This window comes from Fundulus heteroclitus, chromosome 23 (assembly GCF_011125445.2).
Source record: "Fundulus heteroclitus isolate FHET01 chromosome 23, MU-UCD_Fhet_4.1, whole genome shotgun sequence".
Classification (NCBI taxonomy): Eukaryota; Metazoa; Chordata; class Actinopteri; order Cyprinodontiformes; family Fundulidae; genus Fundulus; species Fundulus heteroclitus.
The window spans coordinates 13,240,221-13,262,573 of NC_046383.1; the positions used below are offsets into that span (position 1 = coordinate 13,240,221).

The window sequence follows — 22,353 nt, forward strand, 5'->3', positions numbered from 1 at the left end:
GACAAAGATTTGGCAGCAGGGACACATTCTGGACTCAAATGACTCTCTTCACAGCCTTCAGACTGTAAAACTGTGAAAACTCAGAGACTGCAGGCCAAGTGACAGATAGAGGTAGTAACGGAGAAAATAATGTAATACCCTCTGTTCTTACATTTCAGCACAACAAATAATAATCGTTCCAGCTTGTAAAATTAGTCAGATCTAACCTGAAGGCTACAAAAAGACAGAAGGTTCAACATTTTTATTTCATAAAAAAACAAATAAAGCCAAAATGGAAAAGCTGAGAAGGAACAAAAAATCCTTTTCTTTGTTCCTTCCACAGAATTTAAGAGTGAGAGCTAACTTTTTTGTTGCTGTTGTAATTTGACCCTTATGCATCCTCATTTTTCAGAGGGACCTGTTCCAGATGGTGGCTGCTGATCAAATCCATTTGATTATCTGATCATTAATCTGTGCGAGTACTTCTGTTTAAACAGGAGATTCGGCAGATAGGTCTGCAGCATGCAAGTCTGTGTTGACACATTGCCAACAGGAAAGGCACCAGCAGGCAGCAATTGTTGCTGGGAGGGTTATGATGTAATTTCCAAATAATCTGAAGTCCATCGTTCTACAACAAGACAGATTATCCACCAGTAGAAGACATTTGAGACAGCTGTCAATCTTCCCTGAAGTGGACATACTAAATTCGCCCCAAAAGTCAGACCAAGGAATATTTAGAAAATTATAAAAATTCAGTCACTAAAATGCCCCTTCATATACTTTTGCCCTTGTCACATTTTGTCAAGTTAAGGTAACAAACGTCAGAGCATTTTGTTGGGATTTTAAGTCCTTCACGTCACTCACGAAAAAGTTAAATGTGGTGTGTATTTTGTATTCAGTCCCTCTAAGTCATTTCTTTGTAGAATAATCCTCCACTGCAATTACAGCTTTGCCCAACTGTCTCTGCACCTTGTTAACCTGCTTCCAGGTGAATCTCTACTCCAGTCTTAAGGCAAAGCACTTTTCAGTAACAAGAGGATTCAAAGTGATGTGCATAAACAGAACAACATTACAGAAGAACAGAATATAGGAAAAGAAAACATTAAACTTCAACACTAGACTTATTTCGCTTCATTGTAATTATCAAGCTTTAACGCTAACATTCAGGGGAAATAAAAATAAACAGTCATTAATCTAAAATAGCTTTGTCCAACTTTTCTGAAAATGACAACTAAAATAGAGAAAACCACAGTATGTAATTATTTCATTGTAATAAAAATAAACTGACCTAAAATAGTTTTGTCCACATTTTTATGAAAACTACAACCAAAATAGGCGTCTGATCTAACTTTTCTGAAAGCTACAGCTAAAGTAGAAAGCAAGCAGAGGAGCAGACAAAAGCGCAGGGTAGGCGGTGAATTAAAGGTGTGTGTTTATAGCTATGTTCATGTGTGTTTGCATTTGTGTGTTAGTGCAAGTAAGTCTGTGAATCACTGTCCCAGGTAGCCCCCCAGCTATGGTGTGATAGAAGATGGAGCGTTTATCAGTCAGCTTTGGTAGAGCTCAGATTCAAGTCCACAGACGTCAGGTAGTTGGAGAAGACCAACCTATTTACATAACATCTAGGAGAAATTGAGATAGCTGGCCTTACAAGGCAAGGCAGATTTATTTATAAAGCACTTTTCAGTAACAAGGCAATTCAAACTTCTGTACATGGACAACAAAGAAAGCATTACAGAAACAGAGAACATTGCTTCTTTTATTAATGCTATGCTAGCTCAGTCTGTCAGTTTAGATGGACGGCCAAGTCCCAGTATTTTTGCATCTGAGTGAATATGCAAATAACCCCTTTCAGACTTAATTATAAATAAAAGGTTTGTTAACCATGTTTTAGCCTCATGTCAGTAATATGTGTCACTGTTTATCTATTAGGCGCTGCACAGTGGGTAGCACTGTTGCCACGCAGCAAGAAGGTCCTGGGTTCAAGTCCTACCCTGAGTCTTTTGGCATGGACTTTTCTCCCTGTGCATTCTCTCTCCAGTCACTCCGGCTTCCTCCCACAGTCCAAAAACACGAATGTTAGGTTAATTCTCTAAATTCTCCTTAGGTGTGAGTGTGTGTGTGAATGGTTGTTTGTCCTGTCTGTCTCTGTGTTGCCCTGTGACAGACTGGCGACCTGTCCAGGGTGTACCCCGCCTCTCACCCATTGACAGCTGGAGATGGGCACCAGCACCCCTAACGACCCCAACAGGGATAGACGTGGTAGAAAATGGATGGATGTTTGTCTATCACACGAATCAAAGTAAACTACTCAACTTTACAGTTAAAACATGACAAAATGTGAAAAAGTCCAAAGGTCAAATTGGATCTGCAAACACCTTGTACTCACTGTCAGTCATGGTCAAGGACTAGAAAGAATTTGAGCTTGTTTTGAAGCCACAGCATCTGGGCGCTCTGCAGTCACCATGAACTCCTCTGCCTACTGAAATATTCTGGGATCAGCTCTGAGGTCGTGTCTGCCAACTTGAGCTCAGGCTCAAACTGGGTCGCCAACAGGACGACGATCCCAGGCACAGCGGTTATTTGAAAACAGAATGGCTAACAACGTGACCCAGTCAAGTTTCTGACCCTAACCTGATGGAAGTGCTGCTGCGGGACTTTTTCAGAGCTTCAACTTTTCATTCCCCACATATTATTAGCGGCTGATAGAGTCCCTTATATTATGCTGCTTTGTATAATGGCTGCCAGACGTGATTTTATAACCCACTGAATTGCTTTTTCACTCAGTTTTATTATTCTGCCTTCTACATATTTGTTTAATATATAATCAATATATTCAATCTGTTGTGTGTTTTGTGCATTTTATCCCTGATTTATAAATCATTTCATGGGCTGTTACTGGCAGTTTGTATAAAATTCCCCTTGCTCTCCACTGCAACTGTTAAAACAAAGCTTCAAGAAAAAAATATGCAGTCCGTCATATGATAAGATTAGTATATGAGCAAATAACAACCTATGTGGACGTTAATTTAGATGACCTGGTAATAGATCACTTTCTAAAGATAACACTTTTCCTTTTTGTTTTGTTTTTTTCTCAGCAATGACAGGGCCTCACTTTCTTTCCCCACATGGGGTCTTTGAGGGCTGACATCTACGACAACACTTCCAATAAAACATGACAGTGAAAGGTTTTGAAGAATGACTTGCTGAGAATTGCTCGCGCTTTATGAAGCTAAAAAAAAAAAAAGGCCCTAAAACATAAGGTGTTATTTTCTACTCACATCACGGTGACATTTATCGCCACTACAGGGATTTCTCCGAGCTGAGCGCTGTCACAGTCCAGCTCCAGGTCTCGGCACTGGCAGAGCTCAGGAACGGCGCCGAGCACTGAGAGACAGGGGAGGTGGGACGGGAAAAGGACATCAGAGGACATGTCAATCAAAGGGTCATCCTGCGCAGTTGTGAGTGGAGCCGTTTGTAAGAATGACAACCTGCTGAAGAGGAACGAAGGTGAAAGATTAAACCACCAGGTGGGGAAAAGAATAATTAAGCAGATTTCAATTAAAACACTCAAAGGTTAACGCAGCTTTTATTTACAATAACACTTTGGATCTGACAAAATGTAGGTCAGTACAACCGCACATTTATTTATTTCAGCGGGTTAAAATCGTCACACTCTGAAGTATTAGACGACGTATCAAAATGAGCCACACACAAAAAAAGTTAATAATAGGTTTGCTTTAGAACAGCTCATTGAAAATAAATTGACATTTAAAGTCATACTTAACCAAAATGTCTTTTAAATAAATGTTTCTATGGGAAGCATTCAATGAAACCAATGATTAGAAAACGTATTTTTCACATCTTCCCCTGGGATAGACCTGCTACAGCAAGTTGTGGGCCGAAGGATACATAAAATACAACAAGCAACACAATTTGCTGCAGAACAAAAATACATAAAGGCTTTTAATACAAGTGTTTACTGAAATGTTCAGTGATATGTTTAAAGTGTTTATATCTTAACTCAACAAAAATACTTCACTGCATCTGATCCTGAATGAGAAAAGCCTGTCTGCGGTCTCTGGGATGTCATTCTCTGCTTCTGCTCCTGGCACTGCCTGGTAATCAAGGTGTGAGCAGTTACACCTGCGGCGGCTCCAATTAAGGTGGAGTCGCTGCACCTGGGATCAGCACTAGATATACAGGTTGCTTCTATGGTGGCCTTCAGCTCATCTGCACTTCTGCTGTCTCATTTTCCTCTAGACAATACTCCACAGACTCTCTACGGGGTTTGGGTCAGGCCAGGTAGCTGACCAATCAAACCAAGTGATACCATGGTCATTAAAGCAAGTATTGGTACCTTTAGCAGAGTGGGCAGGTATCAGGTCCTGCTGGAAAATAAAATCAAAAGCTCCATAACCCTTTTTAGCAGAGGGACAGCTGGTAGATGGCTGCGCTGACTTTGAACATGATAAAACACCGTGGATCAACGCCAGCAGTTAGCATAGCAGCATAAATCCTCACTAACTGTGGAAACTTCTCCCTGGAATTCAAGCAACGTGGATTTGAATGGCTCCCTCCTCATTTCTCAAGACTCTGGGACCTTAATTTCCAAATGAAAACAAACTTTGCTAGTGAAGTTTCTAGTAAACCATGGTAGTATGCTTCAGATGCTTCTGGTTCAGGAGGCTTAACACAGAAACTAACTACTTGTGCACATTTTCTACCACACTTTACCCTTACACTCAACTTTCTATTAATATACTCAGATGTAGTTACCTGTGAACAGCGTGCTTCTTTAGCAAAGAGGTTCCATGGCTGACTTGCCTTACTCATTGAACATTTCTACATTAATAATAGATTTCATGTAATATTCTATATTTCTGAGAAACTGAATCCTAATCAGCAAAATTAGCATTAATTCCAACACCAGCCTTAAAATAGTTTTTTTGTTCTATTATTGTTTTGGTAATTTTCCGTAATAATTCTTAGATCATAAAGGAACTTCAACGCCTTAAAATATACAAGTAATGTCTCATTAAAAATGCTACTTTGAAGAAAAGCAACGTGCCAGATGCTTTTCTTTGACTCTAGTACAGAGATAGCGCATTTCCAAAAGGAAATCCTCCATATTACATTGTCATTTTCTCTGGTTCATGATTTTAAAATAGCTCATTCACAGCGTGTTGCCAATTTGCTACAAGTATAGTTCAGCTTCACACCTGGATGGTTGGTGCTGGCTGCAAAAATACAAGAACCTACACGGGTTTAAGAAGGAAACAGATGTGAATAACTGCACATGCAATATGTCGCTGCTAAAAATCAATAGGTTAATATGTTTATGCAACTTGCATTGATGAACAGATTAATGTGGGTCCTAGGCATAACCGATTTATTTATGGCCTTTCAGGTTTGAGTTAAAGCAGATAAATAAGCTAATGGCTAACAGAATAATCACGTGGGTAATGAGCTTGTCGGTTATGACCCTCTGGAAAAATCGTTTTGGATTAAGTTGTGCGTGTTGAAACATCCATTTCAGCTCCATATTCTTTGTGCAGGGAACTTAAAGGTCTAGAAGAGTGTGAGGCTTGCGCTTGGGGAAAAGCGAACAGCTTATGAGATGAAAAATGGTAATAAAAAAAGAGTGCAAAGAGTCAGCACTTTATTTTCTGACAAAAAACAACAACAACAAAAAACACCTCAGCTGAGGTCCATAGCAGGATTTCAAGAGATGAACATTTTTATTTTGAGCTTTGAGAAAAACACTGTAGAAATCCACCACATGGATACCTAAATTATTGTGTGTCTGTTTCCATATAGCTTTGATTATACAACATGCCTTTTTAAAGGCAAATGAGCTGATATGGCCAAAGCTGTCACATGTAATTCAGAGAGAATCTTCTTTTATGCTGAAAATATGCTCAGATTATGGTCCTATGAACAAAGGGCAGATGTAGAGGAAACCAAAATCTCCGTTTTTGAAACATCGTTTTTGTGCACAAAAAAACCCCCTAACACAAAGAAATCTGAAAATAAAATGTCAAAGCAATGATTGTTAAAAATACAGAAAATGTGAATAAGGAAACACGCAATAAAACATTAAACAGGAAGTCGATGCATATTTAAAATCTACATCCATCCCCTTTCATGTCTGTTTTTATTGCTCCTATTTGTTTGCTGTGGATAGAAAAATTACATCTTGGCTCCCAAAGGTCATTTCTCACCTTTTGTATGCGAGCAGAGACACAAGGGCCTGCATGTCGGCTCCACTCTCCCCTAGTTCTCGACTCTGTCGGGGTCATTGGTGCATATTTACTGTGCAGAATTGCAAATGATTGGACTGTGAGTTGTTTTTTTTGTGTCTCATGGCTAAGCTGCAGCCTGGTGTAGCAAGGTGGAAGAGCCGGAGAGCTAGTCAGCATCGGAGAGAAAGACAGAGATGGAGTCAGAAGGCTAAGGCTGCTGCAGCCGTTTTATCTTAGCTCTGATTCTCAATAAAGTTCTGGGACTTCATCAATTCACCGTTTCCTTTATTCAATAAATAACTGGAGAATCAGGTTTCATTATTTCCCACTACATTTGCCATCCCAGATCTCCTCAATCGGAAACTGTTTAAGCTTAGATTAAAAAACTTCCTGATATACAAGCGGCACCTCGTAACAGAGGAAGAACTCCATCCGGCTCGGCACAGGCGCTCCACAGGGGTGTGTACTCTCATTCCGGCTCTTCTTCCATTACACTAATAACTGTACCCCCTAACGGGCCTCTGTCAAGTTCCTCAAGTCTGAAGGTGACATTTCAGTCATTTACCTAATTAGGACAAAAATAAATCTTAAGAACACGTTGCACAGCTGGGCTCATGGTGCGCTGATAATAACTTCAAGCCTGACACCAAGGCGGCTGTGGTGACAGTGGACATTAGGAGAAGACCGCTTATGAATGCCCCTCACCTCATATTGTTAACTACGCAATTTTAGGCATCACCATTGCTGATCTTTGTATTTACAAGACTCTGAAAAAACAACAACATAGAATTAGAGGCTTTGGGTCAGCTCTAGTCTCTGTTTTGTCTGCACTAGTCAGTTTTTTTCAGTGATGAGAGAAGCATGCTGGCCTCGTGGTGAACTGTACGTAGAGGTTGATGAGACAGCCCTGGAGCAGAGGGCCGATGACAGTTTCCTTACATATGCTGAGTATGTTGCACTGGTCAGGCCTTTTTTTTTTCATTATGGCCAAGATTTGAACAGGCAGGGAGCTGAGAAGAGAGACTGGATCCATGAACATGAAGGCAGTCTATGAATGGATGGTGAGCCCCAGCCTGTTTGAACTGAACCTATTCTGCTGTGGCCCACAGGGCTACAGGACAAGCTGCTCTGCATACATATATCACTGGAAGGGTTTTGCACACACAAACCACAGACTGGATATTACATACAACTAGAGGGGCCAAAGAAAAGTACAAGTTCAACTTATTTTTTTTTTAGAAATTATTGTTTTGTAAATCAAAATGCACAGTCTTCATTTAAGTTCAGAGGTCGGGCCCTTTGGTAAAATAAATATCTGGGGACGGTCATTGAGGACAGATTGTGACGCTGTGTGGAAAAAGCCTGATCAGCGTCTTTTCTGTTTAAGGAAACTGATACTTTCACATCAGCCAAACCATTCTAACCGTGTTTTTAATAAATGTGTCCATTGGTCCTCTAGACTGATTGATGAGCTATCGCAGTCTTTTTTTATCCCTGTACACCAGGCCTATACAGCGGGTAGCTTCTTTCATTTAAAAAAAAAAAAACGACTCCCATCCTTTACCCAGCACCTTTCAGCTTCTTCCCCCCTGGGTGGAAAGTCAAAAACAATGTTTTTAAAACTTTGTCCCTGCAGCTGTTATTGAATTGAATAGGATGTAGAGACACTTTCCACGTTTAATAGACTATATGGTTTAGGGCAGTCTAATTTTTTTTATTGATTTGTTTTTATTTTTAGTATAGTTATTCTTATAATGATTCATCTTGCTTTGGTTTTAGATTTTTTTGTACGTTTAGATTGCTGGAGCCTCGAGTAACCCCATTACTTTTTGAAATGTATTTTTGGGATTCTGATATGTGTTAGCTGTTAAAGCGCGTGTGCAGCGTGTAAAACGGACGCCATTCTTTTGTTTTCTCAACTCACTGTAACGCAGATCTACCTTCAGGTATTAACAACATAACCTCAACCTGAACCTTGCATTTCTGTTTTTCAAATTGATGCAACGTATCGCTGTGCTGAGTGCAATTTATGATGATTTCTCATTCTCCAGCAGTCCTGGAGAAATCTACACTAACAATTGTTTATATGTTGCATTCTTAGTTATATTATCCCGATTTAGCTCTTTTATCCTGTCTCCCATGACTGGGTAAAAGTTTCATCACACCTGACCTTCGGTGGACTTTCACTGCCAGCAGAGGAAGATTCACTTGCCTCAGAAGATCCATTTCTATTCAGCTGCCAGGGAATTTGTTCTTTGAACTTTTATAACTCTTTATTGTGCTTCAGCAACTAAAAATGACACCAAAATGCTGCAAGAAACAGTTTGGACTGCTGGAAAAACCAACAGGTTTCCACTGACACCCATTCAGGGTTTCTATATTTCATAGTCAAGGAACAGAGTAGAAAAATACTTATCTGGACACTTGACACCCATTATTGGAGCTGCAGAAAAGTGTCTCAGAGGATTGCAAGAAAAACAAGCATCTATGCAGACAACACATTCCTCCCAGAATACATCAAATTCATATATAATTAATTCCCTGAGCTACCTCTATAGTTATGCTGCTATAGGCTTAGACTTCTGGAGGACATCAGAGTCTATTTCTCTCACTCTGATGAGTTCTCCTACTGTTCTCCAACCTGCATTGTTTGTTGTTCTTTCAGCTTTTAACTTTTTGTTCTCTGTCATTTTTCTCTTCATAGAAGGTACACTTGGTCTGGCGTTCTGTTAGCTGTGACATAATCAGGGGAGGCAGATCATCCACTATTACCATCTACCATAGAAAGTACTCCTGGGTCAATGTGAGCTTCTGAGCTTTCTGTGTCTCTGCTCTGTCTTCTCTAAGCCCCAGTGGGTGGAGGCAGATGAGCGTTCACACTGAGCCTGGTTCTGGTTCTGCTGGAGGTTCTCCTCCCTGTTAAAGGGGAGTTTTCCTCTCCACTGTCGCTTCATGCATGCTCAGTATGAGGGATTGCTGCAAAGCCATCAACAATGCAGACGACTGTCCACTGTGGCTCTACGCTCTTTCAGGAGGAGTGAATGCTGCTTGGAGAGACTTGATGCAACCTGCTGGGTTTCCTTAGAGAGGAAACTTTCTGACCAACTTGGAGGATCTGATGGAATCTGACTTTGTAAAGTGCCTTGAGATGACGTGTGGCGTGACTTGGCGCTATATGAATAAAATTGAATTGAAAATTGAATTGAATTTATTCTGTATACTTTATATTTTCCTCTGTTTTATCTCAACTCTGAAAGATTGCGAGCAGATCTCCTGTTCACAGCCCTCTGCAGCTGTACCTGCATATTTTCTGTCAATTTAGTTCTGGGCTGTGACTAGGCCATCCTAAACTTTTTTTTTCTCATAAAGTCGTGTTAAGTGGATTATACTGTAATACAATCCTTCTTAGTCTAGACTTGCGGCTCCAGAGCCACATATGGCCCTTTAGACCCTCCTCTGTGGCTCTTAATTGGCCAAAAAGAAGCAATGCTTTAAAATGAAAATGTAATTTAAAAATTCTATCTTTTGCAGTTTTTCCTTGATGTTCTTATGACATACATGCATAACATTTCCACAAAGAAGGACGGTAATGGTGTAAGGAAAAATATTTTTAAGAAGTATTTTCTTGTGGGTAAGGGTTGCAATCCATGTATTTTGTCTTTTTTGATAGTGTTTTCTGTAAAAAGTAAATGTTCCATTAGAGAAAATGCATTGACTTAAAAACTTTTTTTTTCTTCAGACTAAATATCTAAACATATTTCTCATAGTAGGTATAAGAACAAGTTAATCTATTTCGTAGAGTCACCTTGATGTGGCTTTAAGTAAATTTGTTCCGGTTGAAATTGGCTGTTAGAGTTGTAAAGGTTGCTGATGCCGGGTTTAGAAATGTAGAGAATAGGAAATTGTTGACACATCACAGCCTCCCTGACCAGGTTAGACCTACGGAAACGGGTCAGGGAGGCTTCCTTAGATAAAAACTAATAACTGATCTGACTTAGTAAAGTGCCTTCAGATTACAAGTGTTGTGAATGGCGTCATATAAAATAACTGAAATGAACTGTTTTCTAAAATTTGGAAAAATTAACCATTTTTGCAATGTGGGTCATCCCAGATTTTTTAATATAACAGCTATTTATGTTATTTACTGTTTTCCATTTGAGTTGAACTAAATACTTATAAATGAAAGTTTTGAGACGTTTCACCAAAGTTTCAGTTTCTATATCACTACAACCTTCCAGCTGTAAAATAAAACTGTGAGGTGATCTCAAACATGTATGATTACTATTCAAAATCAAAGGAGATAGGAGGAAAAACCTGTTGATTTTGAGTAAAGTGATGTAAAAAAAATAATAAAAAAATGCCATCTACAGTCATTAAATATGTGAACTGTGGCCAGGATAGAGGTCTGGTAGTTTCTTATCATACCCTGAACCACAGCTAAAATAATGCAGCAACACAAACAGAGGACATAACCTGCCAGGATGGAGATTAGTCTTAATAAAAGTCATGATGGAGAACTTTTAGAAGTTAGATCCTAAAAGAATGTATATAACACAGATCACAATCACAGCCTTTTCTATATGTAGTTTGACAGAAGCATTTAAATATGTTCTAATAGGTTTTATCTTAGTCTAACAGTCAGTCCAGTCTTCAGTGTGTGAAAAGAAATGCAACAATTTTATCAGTGTGCACACAGCCATGGGCCTGACCACAATAAGCATAGGCAATTATGGCTGGAGGTCCTTTTACGCTAAACAGATAAGAGATTACAGCTGTTCTAGTCGTAATTGAGGGTACAGCTGGGGAATCTTTCACTGGCAATAAATGAGTTGGGTTTTTGAAATAAGAAGCTGATGGCCCCAATTCTCACTCTGCAGTGGTGCATCAGCCGCTGATGGAGGGCAGCCAATTAATTCCTGGTTCCATAACACAAAAAAAAAAATGAAGAAAGAAGTAAACGAACGACCGATTCTGGAATTGGTCTCGTGAAAAAGATTCTGAAAGTGACATTTGAATTTCAGATGACATTGCATGTAAGTTACTCTTAGACATTATAATACATTATAAATGCAGAAGGCAAAGAGAGTGGTATTATTAACAATTTATTTAAACAGATACATTTACTTTGCCGCCGTACTGACAAGACTGGTCAGACTATAAGTTATAATTACAACCCTGAAGGGAATGGACGCGTGACGAGTTCTGCTGTTTTATTATCGTGTTTCAGGTCTAATCCTGGATGCTTACAAGGAAAATGTTTTAAACAGCCATTATTTTCTTTAGAATTAGCTCCCAAAGACCAAGGTTTTCCCTCCACACTCTATTAAGGTGGTCTTGAACAATATTTTTCTGGTAATTATGAAAGTAAAAAAGTTTTTCTTTAGATTTCTCCTGTACTTAACCATGAAAATATGTTGTGCAGTTTGCTCTGCAACATCAGAAAATTGAACAAGAGTAATTTTGGATTTAAAAAAAGACTACAAAGTAGAAAGTTTGAAAGGAGGTAAATACGCTGTAAACTTCTTGTCAAAAATTGTGCCAAGACAACTTGAATAATTTATTTATTTACACAAGGATTTATCACATAAAGCAGCTTTATTATATATGAAGGCAATGTTTGTGTCACACCTTTCTTTCTGTATTACATCCTCCCCCTCTATGTTGAAGCCACCGTATAATCAGGCAATTAAGATCTTGGATATGAAAACCCTTATGATAGCATCACTGTGACATCAACAACACATGCAAACCTTTCATTTTTGAAAATTTTATGAATGCTAGCATTTTGAATTTTTTTTTTTAAATGTCTGAATAATCCTGCTTCACGACTGTTTTCTCATTACCAGATCACCGGAGCGTCTCAGTGGGATCTGTATCATTAGGACGTTTTTTTTTTTCTCTTTTAAGGCCCCCAAACTCTGGAACTCTCTCCCCAATGAGCTAAAACTAAAAACAGAGTTTTAAAACCATTTTCAATAGCAGCATAAAGCAATGGCTCAAGTCTGGGCAGACCTGATCCCATGGCAAAATCTAATGAAGATTTTGCCATCTTGCCAAAGATGGCAAAATCAAAAATTTTGCCGAATCTAATGAATGTCTTAATACTGATCTAATCATTTTCTCTATATTCATTTATGTATTTCACTTTTATTTCTATTTACTTTTTTTTGTCCTAACGCTCTTTTAGCACTTGTTTTATCTATGGAGTTCACAAGTTACATGTTTTTGAAAAGTAGCTTCTGTTAGCAGTTATTTATCTCGGTGCTTTCTTTTTCAAACTAAATGTTGATCCACAAAATGTGACTTTTGTAACTATCTTTTCTTCCCTTAAACTTTTGCCATATAAATTAAATAGTGTAAGTGTCATTATGCATCAAAACAAAATGTAAAAAAATGCAACCATATTCATCAGACACATTTATGATTAAATACAGTGATGCACTGTAGTATTTTGTTAAATGCAGTAATATACTGTCAAATGCATCACCTGTTAGGCGAATGTAGCTGTTAAAGCTGGCAACACTGCTGTTAGGGTTAGGCTGGTCCAGTTTAGTAATAAACATCAAACAAAGTTTGCAACTGTGATCATGCAACCCCAGTCATGAGGTGGATACTATGACGACAGTGATAATTGGTGACATTTTCTGGAGTCACTCTTGCCAGAAGATGTCATTTTTGAGGAGTGTTGCATCTGTAAGAAGTTGAATAATGACCAAGAGAAAGACGTCCTAGACCAGGGAGAAATGTAGGCACAAGATAGGGATGGAGGAATCTGGGTGGCAGGAGATGGGGGACCGTATATAAGCAGATGAACCAGCGGACAACAAACAGATGAATGAGAAATCGCTGGAACTTATGAGAACTGGGAATCTGAGGGGAGTAGTGATATAATGGAAGGAAATCCCAGAAGGGATCAGTCAGGGAATGTAACCCAATATACATTGAACAAGTTTAATAACTACTCCACAAAGAAAAACACTGAAGGAAAATAAACCAATGAAGACATTATCTAGGACCTTAAATAACTGGTTCAAAACAAACACCTGGACATCATGACAGAAAACTGAATCAATTATTTTTGGCTCATTAAAATTATTTCTCATTAACCTAAGTCTGTTTTTAATTGATTTTCTTTAAACGTAGGTATTGTACGCATGCATCCGGGTTTTTATAAAAATGTACATCTCTCCTGCATCAGTTTACTAAAATAATATCATAAACATGGGGTCATTTTCAGAAAATTACGACACAATATTGCACAAATACACCACTGAGCGACGTTTTAAACATACTAAACACGTCGGGGTCAGAGTACCGCAAAGCTAAAACCTTTGTCAGCCAGTCAGAGTCCTTCCAAACAACGATGTGGTCCCTCCATGTTGGGAGGGAGAGCTGACCTCCAAGCTCTATTTTCTCTTTACACCTCAATGTATTGGAGCATTTGGGTTAAAAAAACAAAAAAACAAACAAAAAAAAACAAAACAAGCAAACAAAAAGCGTCTTAACCAACTGTAATGTTTGTAATGTTCCATGTTTTAACTTTAAAGTAAAATCAGTACATTTGTCCACTTTAATCCAACAACAATCTAAACATCAGCAGCTCTGTTAGCATTCATTTTTCCTCCAGTCATTAACAGTCCTTAACAATGGTCCCACTCTGCAATAAAGAAAAAGGTAAAAGGTTTGAAGTAAATTCTGTACACATAACATTTCTTTCATCAAGAAAAGAGAACAGTGAGGTGCAAGACAATAGATCTGTCAATGTAAACAGGTTTGTCTACAAATCTTGGATCTCTTCTTGGATCTCAGTGAGAATACCTGTAAAATAAAGATTAAATAAAAAAAAGCCAAAATGAAACAATTCACTGCAACTATTGCAACTATGGTGGAGGTTTGAACAACTTATTGCAATATGAAGATGATTTGAATCATTTTAAAGACCCCTGTAGCACTGATTCAGTTTAAATCTGAAAAACTTGTTTTTTAATAAACACATTCTACCTCAGTCAGAGCTTTCTTTGCAGAAAACTGAAACATTTCAGTCGTGACTTACAGTGATGGTTGTTCTGTTGTGATAAAACATTCACAGAGGTATATTAAAACCAGAATAAAATTAAATAAAACAAATAAACACAAGTACTGAAACATTGGTAGGAATATTTTTTTTTCTTTGACAATTCGACATAAATTATAATAAATCCCACTGAATACTTTGAGGGTATTTTGGCTCATGCCCAAGAGGCACGTCCAAACTGCTTCAACTATAAGAGCTTTGTGGCGGCTTCCTCGTACGATTGCTTTTACCACAGCCAGGAGAGGAAGTTGACGTGCAGATGAGACACAAACAAGTACGCGCGCGCTACGTCTGCGAAGCATAAACAGAGCCAAGCTCCGAGACCACTTGAGTGGTGGGGCGACAATATTTTCACAGCTTAGCGAATCACCTCTAATAGCCTCAAATGATGCAGAAGCACGGACAGAGACGATAATGTTAGGAGGCGAAAGCCTCGCCTGCTGAGAATCTCAACAGAAGGCTCTGCAAATCACTTGCATGCTGCCATGTTGGACTTAACTCCTCATGTCGCTGATGCAAAATCCAGTCCTAAGCCTGCACATCTGATCATTAACTATAACGACATAATTAATTAAACTTGGTGCTACTTCAGAACCAAGATGTGAACCGCGTTTAATCCCGTTGCTCACAGGAATTGTTGAGCATCTGTGAAGGAAATGAACTCTGACTGGAAATAAACACTCGTCCCAGTCTTATTTTCTTCTAAGAGACTGCAAATTGTTACAGACAAAGAAATACGAGTGGGGAAATAAGGATGTCTGGAGAAGAGGTGTGCAGGTGTTTCATCCTCATTAGCTGCCACGATGCCGTCCTCTGAGAGGACACAAACACAAACCTTTGACCCTCTGCTCTAAAAGTAGTAGCTGTAGTCCTGCTGGGTTATGATCTAAACTACACAGATTTAGGTGCTTTTTATTTGACTCAATTGATTTTCAATACTGATAACCACGGAAAAATAGCTTCTCTAAACACAAAGGATGAGCATTGGATTCCAACGTTTATGGCTTTTTAACTTCATGTAGAAATAAAACTTAACAAGCTGTGACTGGGATAGACTGGCAACCTGATAATTAGCATGGAAGGGCCTGTAAGTGGTGACAGGTCAGCATGCTGGATTGGAAAGTTACCAAAATATGACTAGCACCCGCACCTTGCAACACTTTTCCTACCGCTAGAATAAAGAAAAATAACAAATGGCTTCAAAACCACAAACGTCAATGAATTTTATTGGGATTTTATGAGGCAAAACCGACAGAAAGTGCTGCAGAATTGTGAAGTTGAAGGACCATTATGCATTGATTCCCCTCAAATTTCAGAACTTTAAATCATCTTGTAACTGAAAAGTGCTTTTTAAATAAACTTGCCTTGCCTAAAAGGAAAAAAAAAAAGGTTTTGGAAGATGTGGATTGGATGGCATGTATTCGGACCCCTTTTACGCTAATGCTCCTAAATGAAATCCAGAGTGACCAATTGTTCAGAGGCAATTGGTCACCTGTGTATAATGTTTTCTCAGTATAAATGCAGCTGCTAGAGAACATCGGTGAATGAACAGCATCATGACAACAAAGGAAAACTGCAGACAGGCCCGGCAGGAAGTTGAAGAGCTTTTCACAGAAGCAAACTCTGCTGGAGGAGTCGTAGAGCTAGTTCCTGTAACTTTCTATCGCTCCAGTTTAAGTCAGTCAGGTTTAACCTCTAGCTTCAGGCTTGCTCGTGTCCACCTGTGTCCCCGCCGCGCATTCGGCGCTCACACCATTCTCTGCTGCTGATCGGCCCTTAGAGGCTTTTGGTAAATGAAGCAGACAGGCCGACTGTACCGGTCTGGATGGCTGTTCTGAGCTCTGCTGACAAAATGTTTCCCCTATTTATATTTTCTTAATGCACAAATACATACAGTTTAATGCTAAAACTTGAAGTTCATCTCTTTTTCCCCCCTTTTTCTCACTCGGTTGTGACACATTTCCTTTAGAATGGATTTCCACTCCTGCTTTATGGATGAAATTAAAGGGTTTTAAAGTATTACGCATGCACCTCCTCAAACTGCGCTCAAACATGACTACTGTGATTAAAGAGATCCTGAGAAGACCACCAGAGCTGTGATTGGTTGATTTTGTTCCCTGCAGTCAGTTTCTGCTGCTGGGGGAGATTCCTCACTGTGGATAATGTGGGTTGAGGCATGAGCCACGTTAAATGTGGGTTTACATTTAGTAACACCAAAGCAAAGCTACTCCCAAATCCCCAAATCCTTTCTTTTTCTTTTTCTAACAAACAAGCCAGTGGCAGAAAACAGAGACATTCAGAGATGAAACAAAGGAGGTCCTCCTTCATGAAGGATCAGAAAATGAAAAACTGATAATTTACTTTGGGGAGAATGCACGACGAACATTTGGTACAAAAACCATCTTTTTACCTCTTTTTACTGCTGATATCAACAGGTTGCCTGTGATGACTGGATAGAAACCTACGCAAAGGGAATCTGAAGGAGAACTAACGTCAGCCCTGACCATCTCACTTAAATCGGGATCTGTTACATCTCTGAAGAAATTAACAAACCAAATAAGTCCAAAGGGTTCTTAAAACTGGACATGTTACGTTAAAAAGAGAACAACTAAATTCCTGCCTGCAGCCACACTGATACTGGTCCTAAAAGGATAAGCTTTATGTTTTCAGCACTCTCACATAATTGTATTTTACAAACTGTGTTTCCAGAACGCACTTCTAGTACCGATATTCTCGCCTCATTCTGTGTTAGGAACGGCTAAAAACTGAGCCAAAAAATAAATAAATAAATGTAGAGAATACTTACAGCAGGCATTTGACTTGGTCCTGGTGTTAGAATTCGGCATCCCAAAATATTTGTCAAAAAGGAGGGGCCATCCATTATTGTCTCCTGAAATTAAATGAAATAAACATCAGACAAATATTAGAAATCTCAATCTTAATATCAACTGAGGAAAGCCTGAAATTTCACTGAAACACAGAAGTAGCCTTTGCAACACTTCGCCATCATGCTGCCAGACTCCCAAACGTTACTGCTGCAGTGTTGGTGCTTTATAATAATAATAATAATTGAAATGTAATGTATCCGCATTAAACCCTTCCTTTAGGCAGCAGTGGGCTTCTACTGTGCAGCACATTCTAGAGCTGAGGTATTTTTTCGGTCTGTGGGAGTCAAACCAGGAACCTTGCAGCCTCTCCAGAATGCTAGAGCCTTGCTCTCTAACCACCACTTCCACCTCTCCCCTCAGACATCTATGTCAGATGTTTCTCAGGGATACTGTAGTGACATTTAGTAACAAAAACATAATACATTTAAAAAGGCTTTTATTAAAAGGAACATAAACCTCCTGCAAAGAAACAACAGATTCTCAATCAGATTTAGAGCCCTGGTTCACCATCCTGGTCCTCAGGGCCAACTGTCCCACATGATTCAGATGTGTCCTCAGAATGGTTGATTGGTCAACTATTCAGGTGGTGATACTGGAGACAGGATTGGTGATCAATAAACTGTCTGGATTGCTGGGTAAAGTTGCTGCTGGTAGACGTTTTGATACTTTTCTTCATTCGTGGTTTTCAGGAAAGTCTTTCGAGATCTCATTTCCTTCTCCAGACGATGCTTTATCCAGACGTCCCAGGCAGTCTAACGGATGCCTCATTGTAGAAAATACCTTTACACTAGTCCTCTACAGTGTAATCCTGCTGCTTTCTGCAGAATTTATGTTTTTTCCTTGGAGATTTTGCTGTCCTTCATTACTGTCCAGCATCCGAAAGTTTCAAGGTGTCATTTCTGAGCAAGCTTTGGACTGGCAGAAACGACAACAATAATAATAATAATCAATTTTATTTAGAACACACTTTACATTTACAGAAAATCCCAAAGTGCTATAGTTAATCAAACAATCAGTATAATAAAAACAGGAACAATAAAGTACCCAAATAAAAGTAATGCGTACGATAACTGCAAATTAAAATAAAAATGCTGACCTTCTTGGGTCCACTGAGGAGTTCCTCACCGCATTTAAAACTCTCCTTGTAGTTCTTGGTGATTAAATAATTGGTTTCAATCAGAATCACAGAGTGCTTTCAGCTGCCATGACCTCGTTAACAGTTTTCCACAGATAACCGTAATATCACTGAAATTATACCATTTAGGTGTAAGATTGGCGTTCGTGCTTTGGTGAATTATGAGGATAAAAGATATCTAGTAAATATTAGGTGTTGGACCAAACCATAACTTGCTTGTATTATACATTTAGATATGTTTGTTTTTAATTAACACTGTTTATTTTTTCTGCACAGACAGAAAAAGATGAAAAGACAGAAAACTGTGATATTTTTTTTCTCTTCTAAACTCATGATGACCGTAGATGTCCCTGTTCGTCGCCTCTGGCAGCGTTCCGTTCCCTGATAAGCTCCACTTGCCAAAAAAACTGGAAACTGTTTTTCTCAACTTGCTGAGTAAAACACAAATGTCAAAATCAGTATTGCTTGTTACCTTTAAAAGACGCCGAAAGCTGCAAAGTGAAAGTCATTTCTCAAGAAGGAAGCAAAATAAGCTGAACTGAAATCCAACCTAAATAAACACATCTTGGACACACAAAAAAAACTTTAGAAAAGAAAAAGAAAAACAAACAAGGAAACATAAAGATTTGGTTTTATATGCACAGTATTTCTGTTTGCATGTTTTATTTTAATTATTATGCATGTGAATATCATCACTGCAAATGAACGACATGGTCAGAAAACTACGAAGCTTATCTGCAAAGCATTTATGCAATTAAAAACAGATACTGTGAATTAATGAAAATGTGTAAAGTGTAAAATGCTTGTTGGTTAAAAAATTCTCTGACTGGTTGGTGTTTCAGCTTTACAATCCTGGAGCTGATGCCGCCGGATGCACATTCTCTTTAAACAGATAGCCCCTTTGATGTCTTGATCTACAAGGTAACTGCCCAGACTAAAATAATAGCTTTTAAAATGTCAAAGAAAGGTTAACAAAAGGATTAAAGAGACCAAGGAGAACATTGGATGTAATGTTTCACACTCTGTTATCTCAGGAACTCATTTCCCCTTTTTCTCACAAAGAGACTATGGAGGCAGGAGGTCTTTGCAATTTTGTTTAAAAAAAAAAATCAACTTTTCCGGCTAAAGTTCAAATGGGTTAGCTTTAAGAGCGAATCTCTGAAAGGCAGTGGTTTTCAGGGGGAAAATGAAAATACTTAATAAAGCATAATTGTAGGGTAAGAAATAAAAATTTGAGGTGATTAGAGGTCATTTGTATTTTTTATTTCTATCTCCCTACTGCTGATGATGTTCCTCATCAGGTAGGTCGTGTCAAGCTTGTAGGAAGCAAAAATACTGTCTGTCGCAATAGTTTCTCCGGTGGTGCCATCTTTGGGTCCAAATTCTTTCCAATGAACAAACCTCGGCTTCATTCCCAACATACAGAACCCTGCTGATCATGTCAATATCTGAATTCAGACAGATTTACACCGATTTAGGCATTTTCTACTTATACTGAAAAAAATGCACCAAGTTTTAGTAACAAAATGTGAAAAATAACAATCCTCATAATGATTGGACTCATAACTAAACAATTTAACAAAAAACACAACCGCAAAACATTATATCTTTGTATAATCTGTGAATACAAGACTTACTTCAGTTTCTGATGAAACTAGATGATTCTTTTTAGAAACTGATAATGCTCTCTATCTATATTCTTGCTAGTAATTATTATTCTCACTTTTAACCTCAAATGCCACTATCCTGGTCCCAAATGTCAGGGCAAGGTGTCATTCCTTTCAGACATGATCATCATCTCGTGGTAATTTCCCCATACAAATGATGGCTATAAGATTCCTTCACATTTTTAGTCTGACTAAAACTTTATTAGTAAACTAATATGTAAAAACAGAGCCACAGATAACAAAAAGTAACCAGTAACCTTCTACTTTTTTATCACCTCATTAAAATGTACAAGTGCAGCTGCAACTAATGTACAATCTTTATAGCAAAGGTGAAATTTAACAGCATGGAGTCTAAAACATGTTTCTCACAGGTTAGTGAAAACAATTAGAAATAAAAAAGATGTTGCCATTACAAGCAAACTAGTTATTCAAAATAACAGCGGAGACAATCTCAAGAGCCTTCTGAGAAACAAAAGGATTTTCAAACCCATCTAGATTAAAATATTTTGTATAGTCAAAACAATTCGGGACTGTTGCACCACTTTCTTTTTCTTTGGTGTGAGTTATAGAAATACTTCTGAAAAGTCCCTTCCCAGAGCTTAGTTTCATGATAACCATGCTAACACGATCGCTTCTGTCAATCACATAATGACCCACATAGGAAGCTCCCACTGTGTGCGCTTTCAGAACATGCAGTTGGGGCTGTGGAAAAAAACTTGGGTGTAGTATATAACTCAGCAGCCCAGCAGGAGCACGTTTATAAAATGTGTATCAGGCATTTCCCTTACAGCCCGAAAAGTTCTGGTTGAGCTAATCAACACGTTAAATGTGCTTCCGCCTCAACATGTGATTATCTCCACCCAGTGGAGCTGCAGGTCAGCTGCTCCCTCTGCAATTCCAGAACTAATCAAAATGCAGGAAATGGCCTTAATGCCGAGGCGGGATAAAGTGCAGAGCAGTTCTTCACAAAGCGAATAAAATAGTCTCCCCATTCTCAGCACCGAGCGGGGGCCCTAGGCCCCCATTCACTGCACAAGAAGTAGAAAACCTCAAGATGCAACTGAGAGAAGAGTTTGACTTTTTTTATTTATTTGCATCTTGTGTGCTCTCCTTTTCAAACGGCGCTCTGGGAAACTGCTTACATGAAAAACAGCCCTTCCTGGACCTAATTCTGCTGATCAAGGTGTCGAGCTAAGACTGGAGAAAAACAAAGTAGTGCTGCTCTGTTTGCTCCTCAGACTGGGATGCCGCCTCTGTTTCCTCCTTTGTTGTGATCCTGATTACCCGTTTTATCTACTGGCAGCCATGGCTTTGTGACTGCTTATTGAGTACACTGATATTCAATAGGAAGGCACTTTGCATTAGTCTTGGTCAGACAGAAACGCATGAATATCTGTGTGCATTTGTTTACCATATGCCAATGTTTTTTATTACAACAATTAAGATGAGTATAACAAGCTGATCAGGGCTATCTGATCAGTAAAACCAGCCTGCAGTTGGTTGCTGGACAAGTCCTGTTGGTTCTGTGATTACAGCAGTTTTAAACTAGAGTAATGGTAGATCATTTGTTTTCCACCAGACATATAAATGTAAACCTGAATGTGTCATTCTAGTAAGCGAGTTAAAAGTGTAGCAGCAATGTTTCAGACATTTGTCCAGCAGTGTGCAGCCTCAGGTGTGGGAGGAGCAGAGACCAGAGAAAGGTCTGGGGTCTCATTCATAAACCTTTGCATGGAATCCATTCTAAAAGTGTACGTAGGCCATTAATGGTCAATGCGAAGCACCTCATGAATGTTAATGCGGCTTAAAAATTGGACAGCTGATCGTTTTTTTTCATCAAGGTAAAATGGCAACCACGGAGAAAAGGCAAAGAAACTGTGAGAAACAGTTCAGAGAGAGGCTTCAATGTGGTAAAAGCACATACGATGCCCACATTAAAATAAGCTGTAAAAATCACAGTCTCTGTGTGGAAATTCCCTTGTGTCTGTGTGTGCAGATCGACATTCAGAGGATGGAGGGAGATCAGGAGGAATGTGAGGTTTCCCCTACAATGATAAATAATCCCCCCCCCCCAAAAACAAAAAAGAAAACAAACGAAAAAATGCAGAAAGTATTTTAGGAGGCCGATGTGCACTGAGCTCTGCCTCGGTGTGGGTGGTGAGCGCACCTCCTTGGCACTCAGGGGGTTGTCTTTCAGGCCCTGAGCCGGAGATGTAGCCGCTTTCCCCTGTAGGTTATAGCAGAACGCAATGCTCCAAGTCAAAAGCGGGATATTGACCAGTTCTCATGATTCACCAGGAAATATTTTATCCCTGAAATCAAGTTTCCTCAATTCTCCCATCTCCAAGGTCTTCCGTCAGTGCCA

The 22,353-nt window shown here is 39.0% G+C and overlaps 1 protein-coding gene across 1 annotated transcript in view; it reads right to left on the reverse strand.

Annotated features, from left to right (window-relative positions):
• rxfp1 (relaxin family peptide receptor 1) overlaps positions 1-22,353 on the reverse strand; it is a 139,454-nt gene that overhangs the window by 33,521 nt on the left and 83,580 nt on the right. The window contains exons 3-4 of the mRNA XM_036127388.1: positions 17,105-17,188; positions 3,261-3,366 (exon numbers count right to left, since the gene is read on the reverse strand). Coding sequence (XP_035983281.1) covers positions 3,261-3,366; positions 17,105-17,188 — 190 coding nt within the window. The remainder of the gene's footprint in view (positions 1-3,260; positions 3,367-17,104; positions 17,189-22,353) is intronic.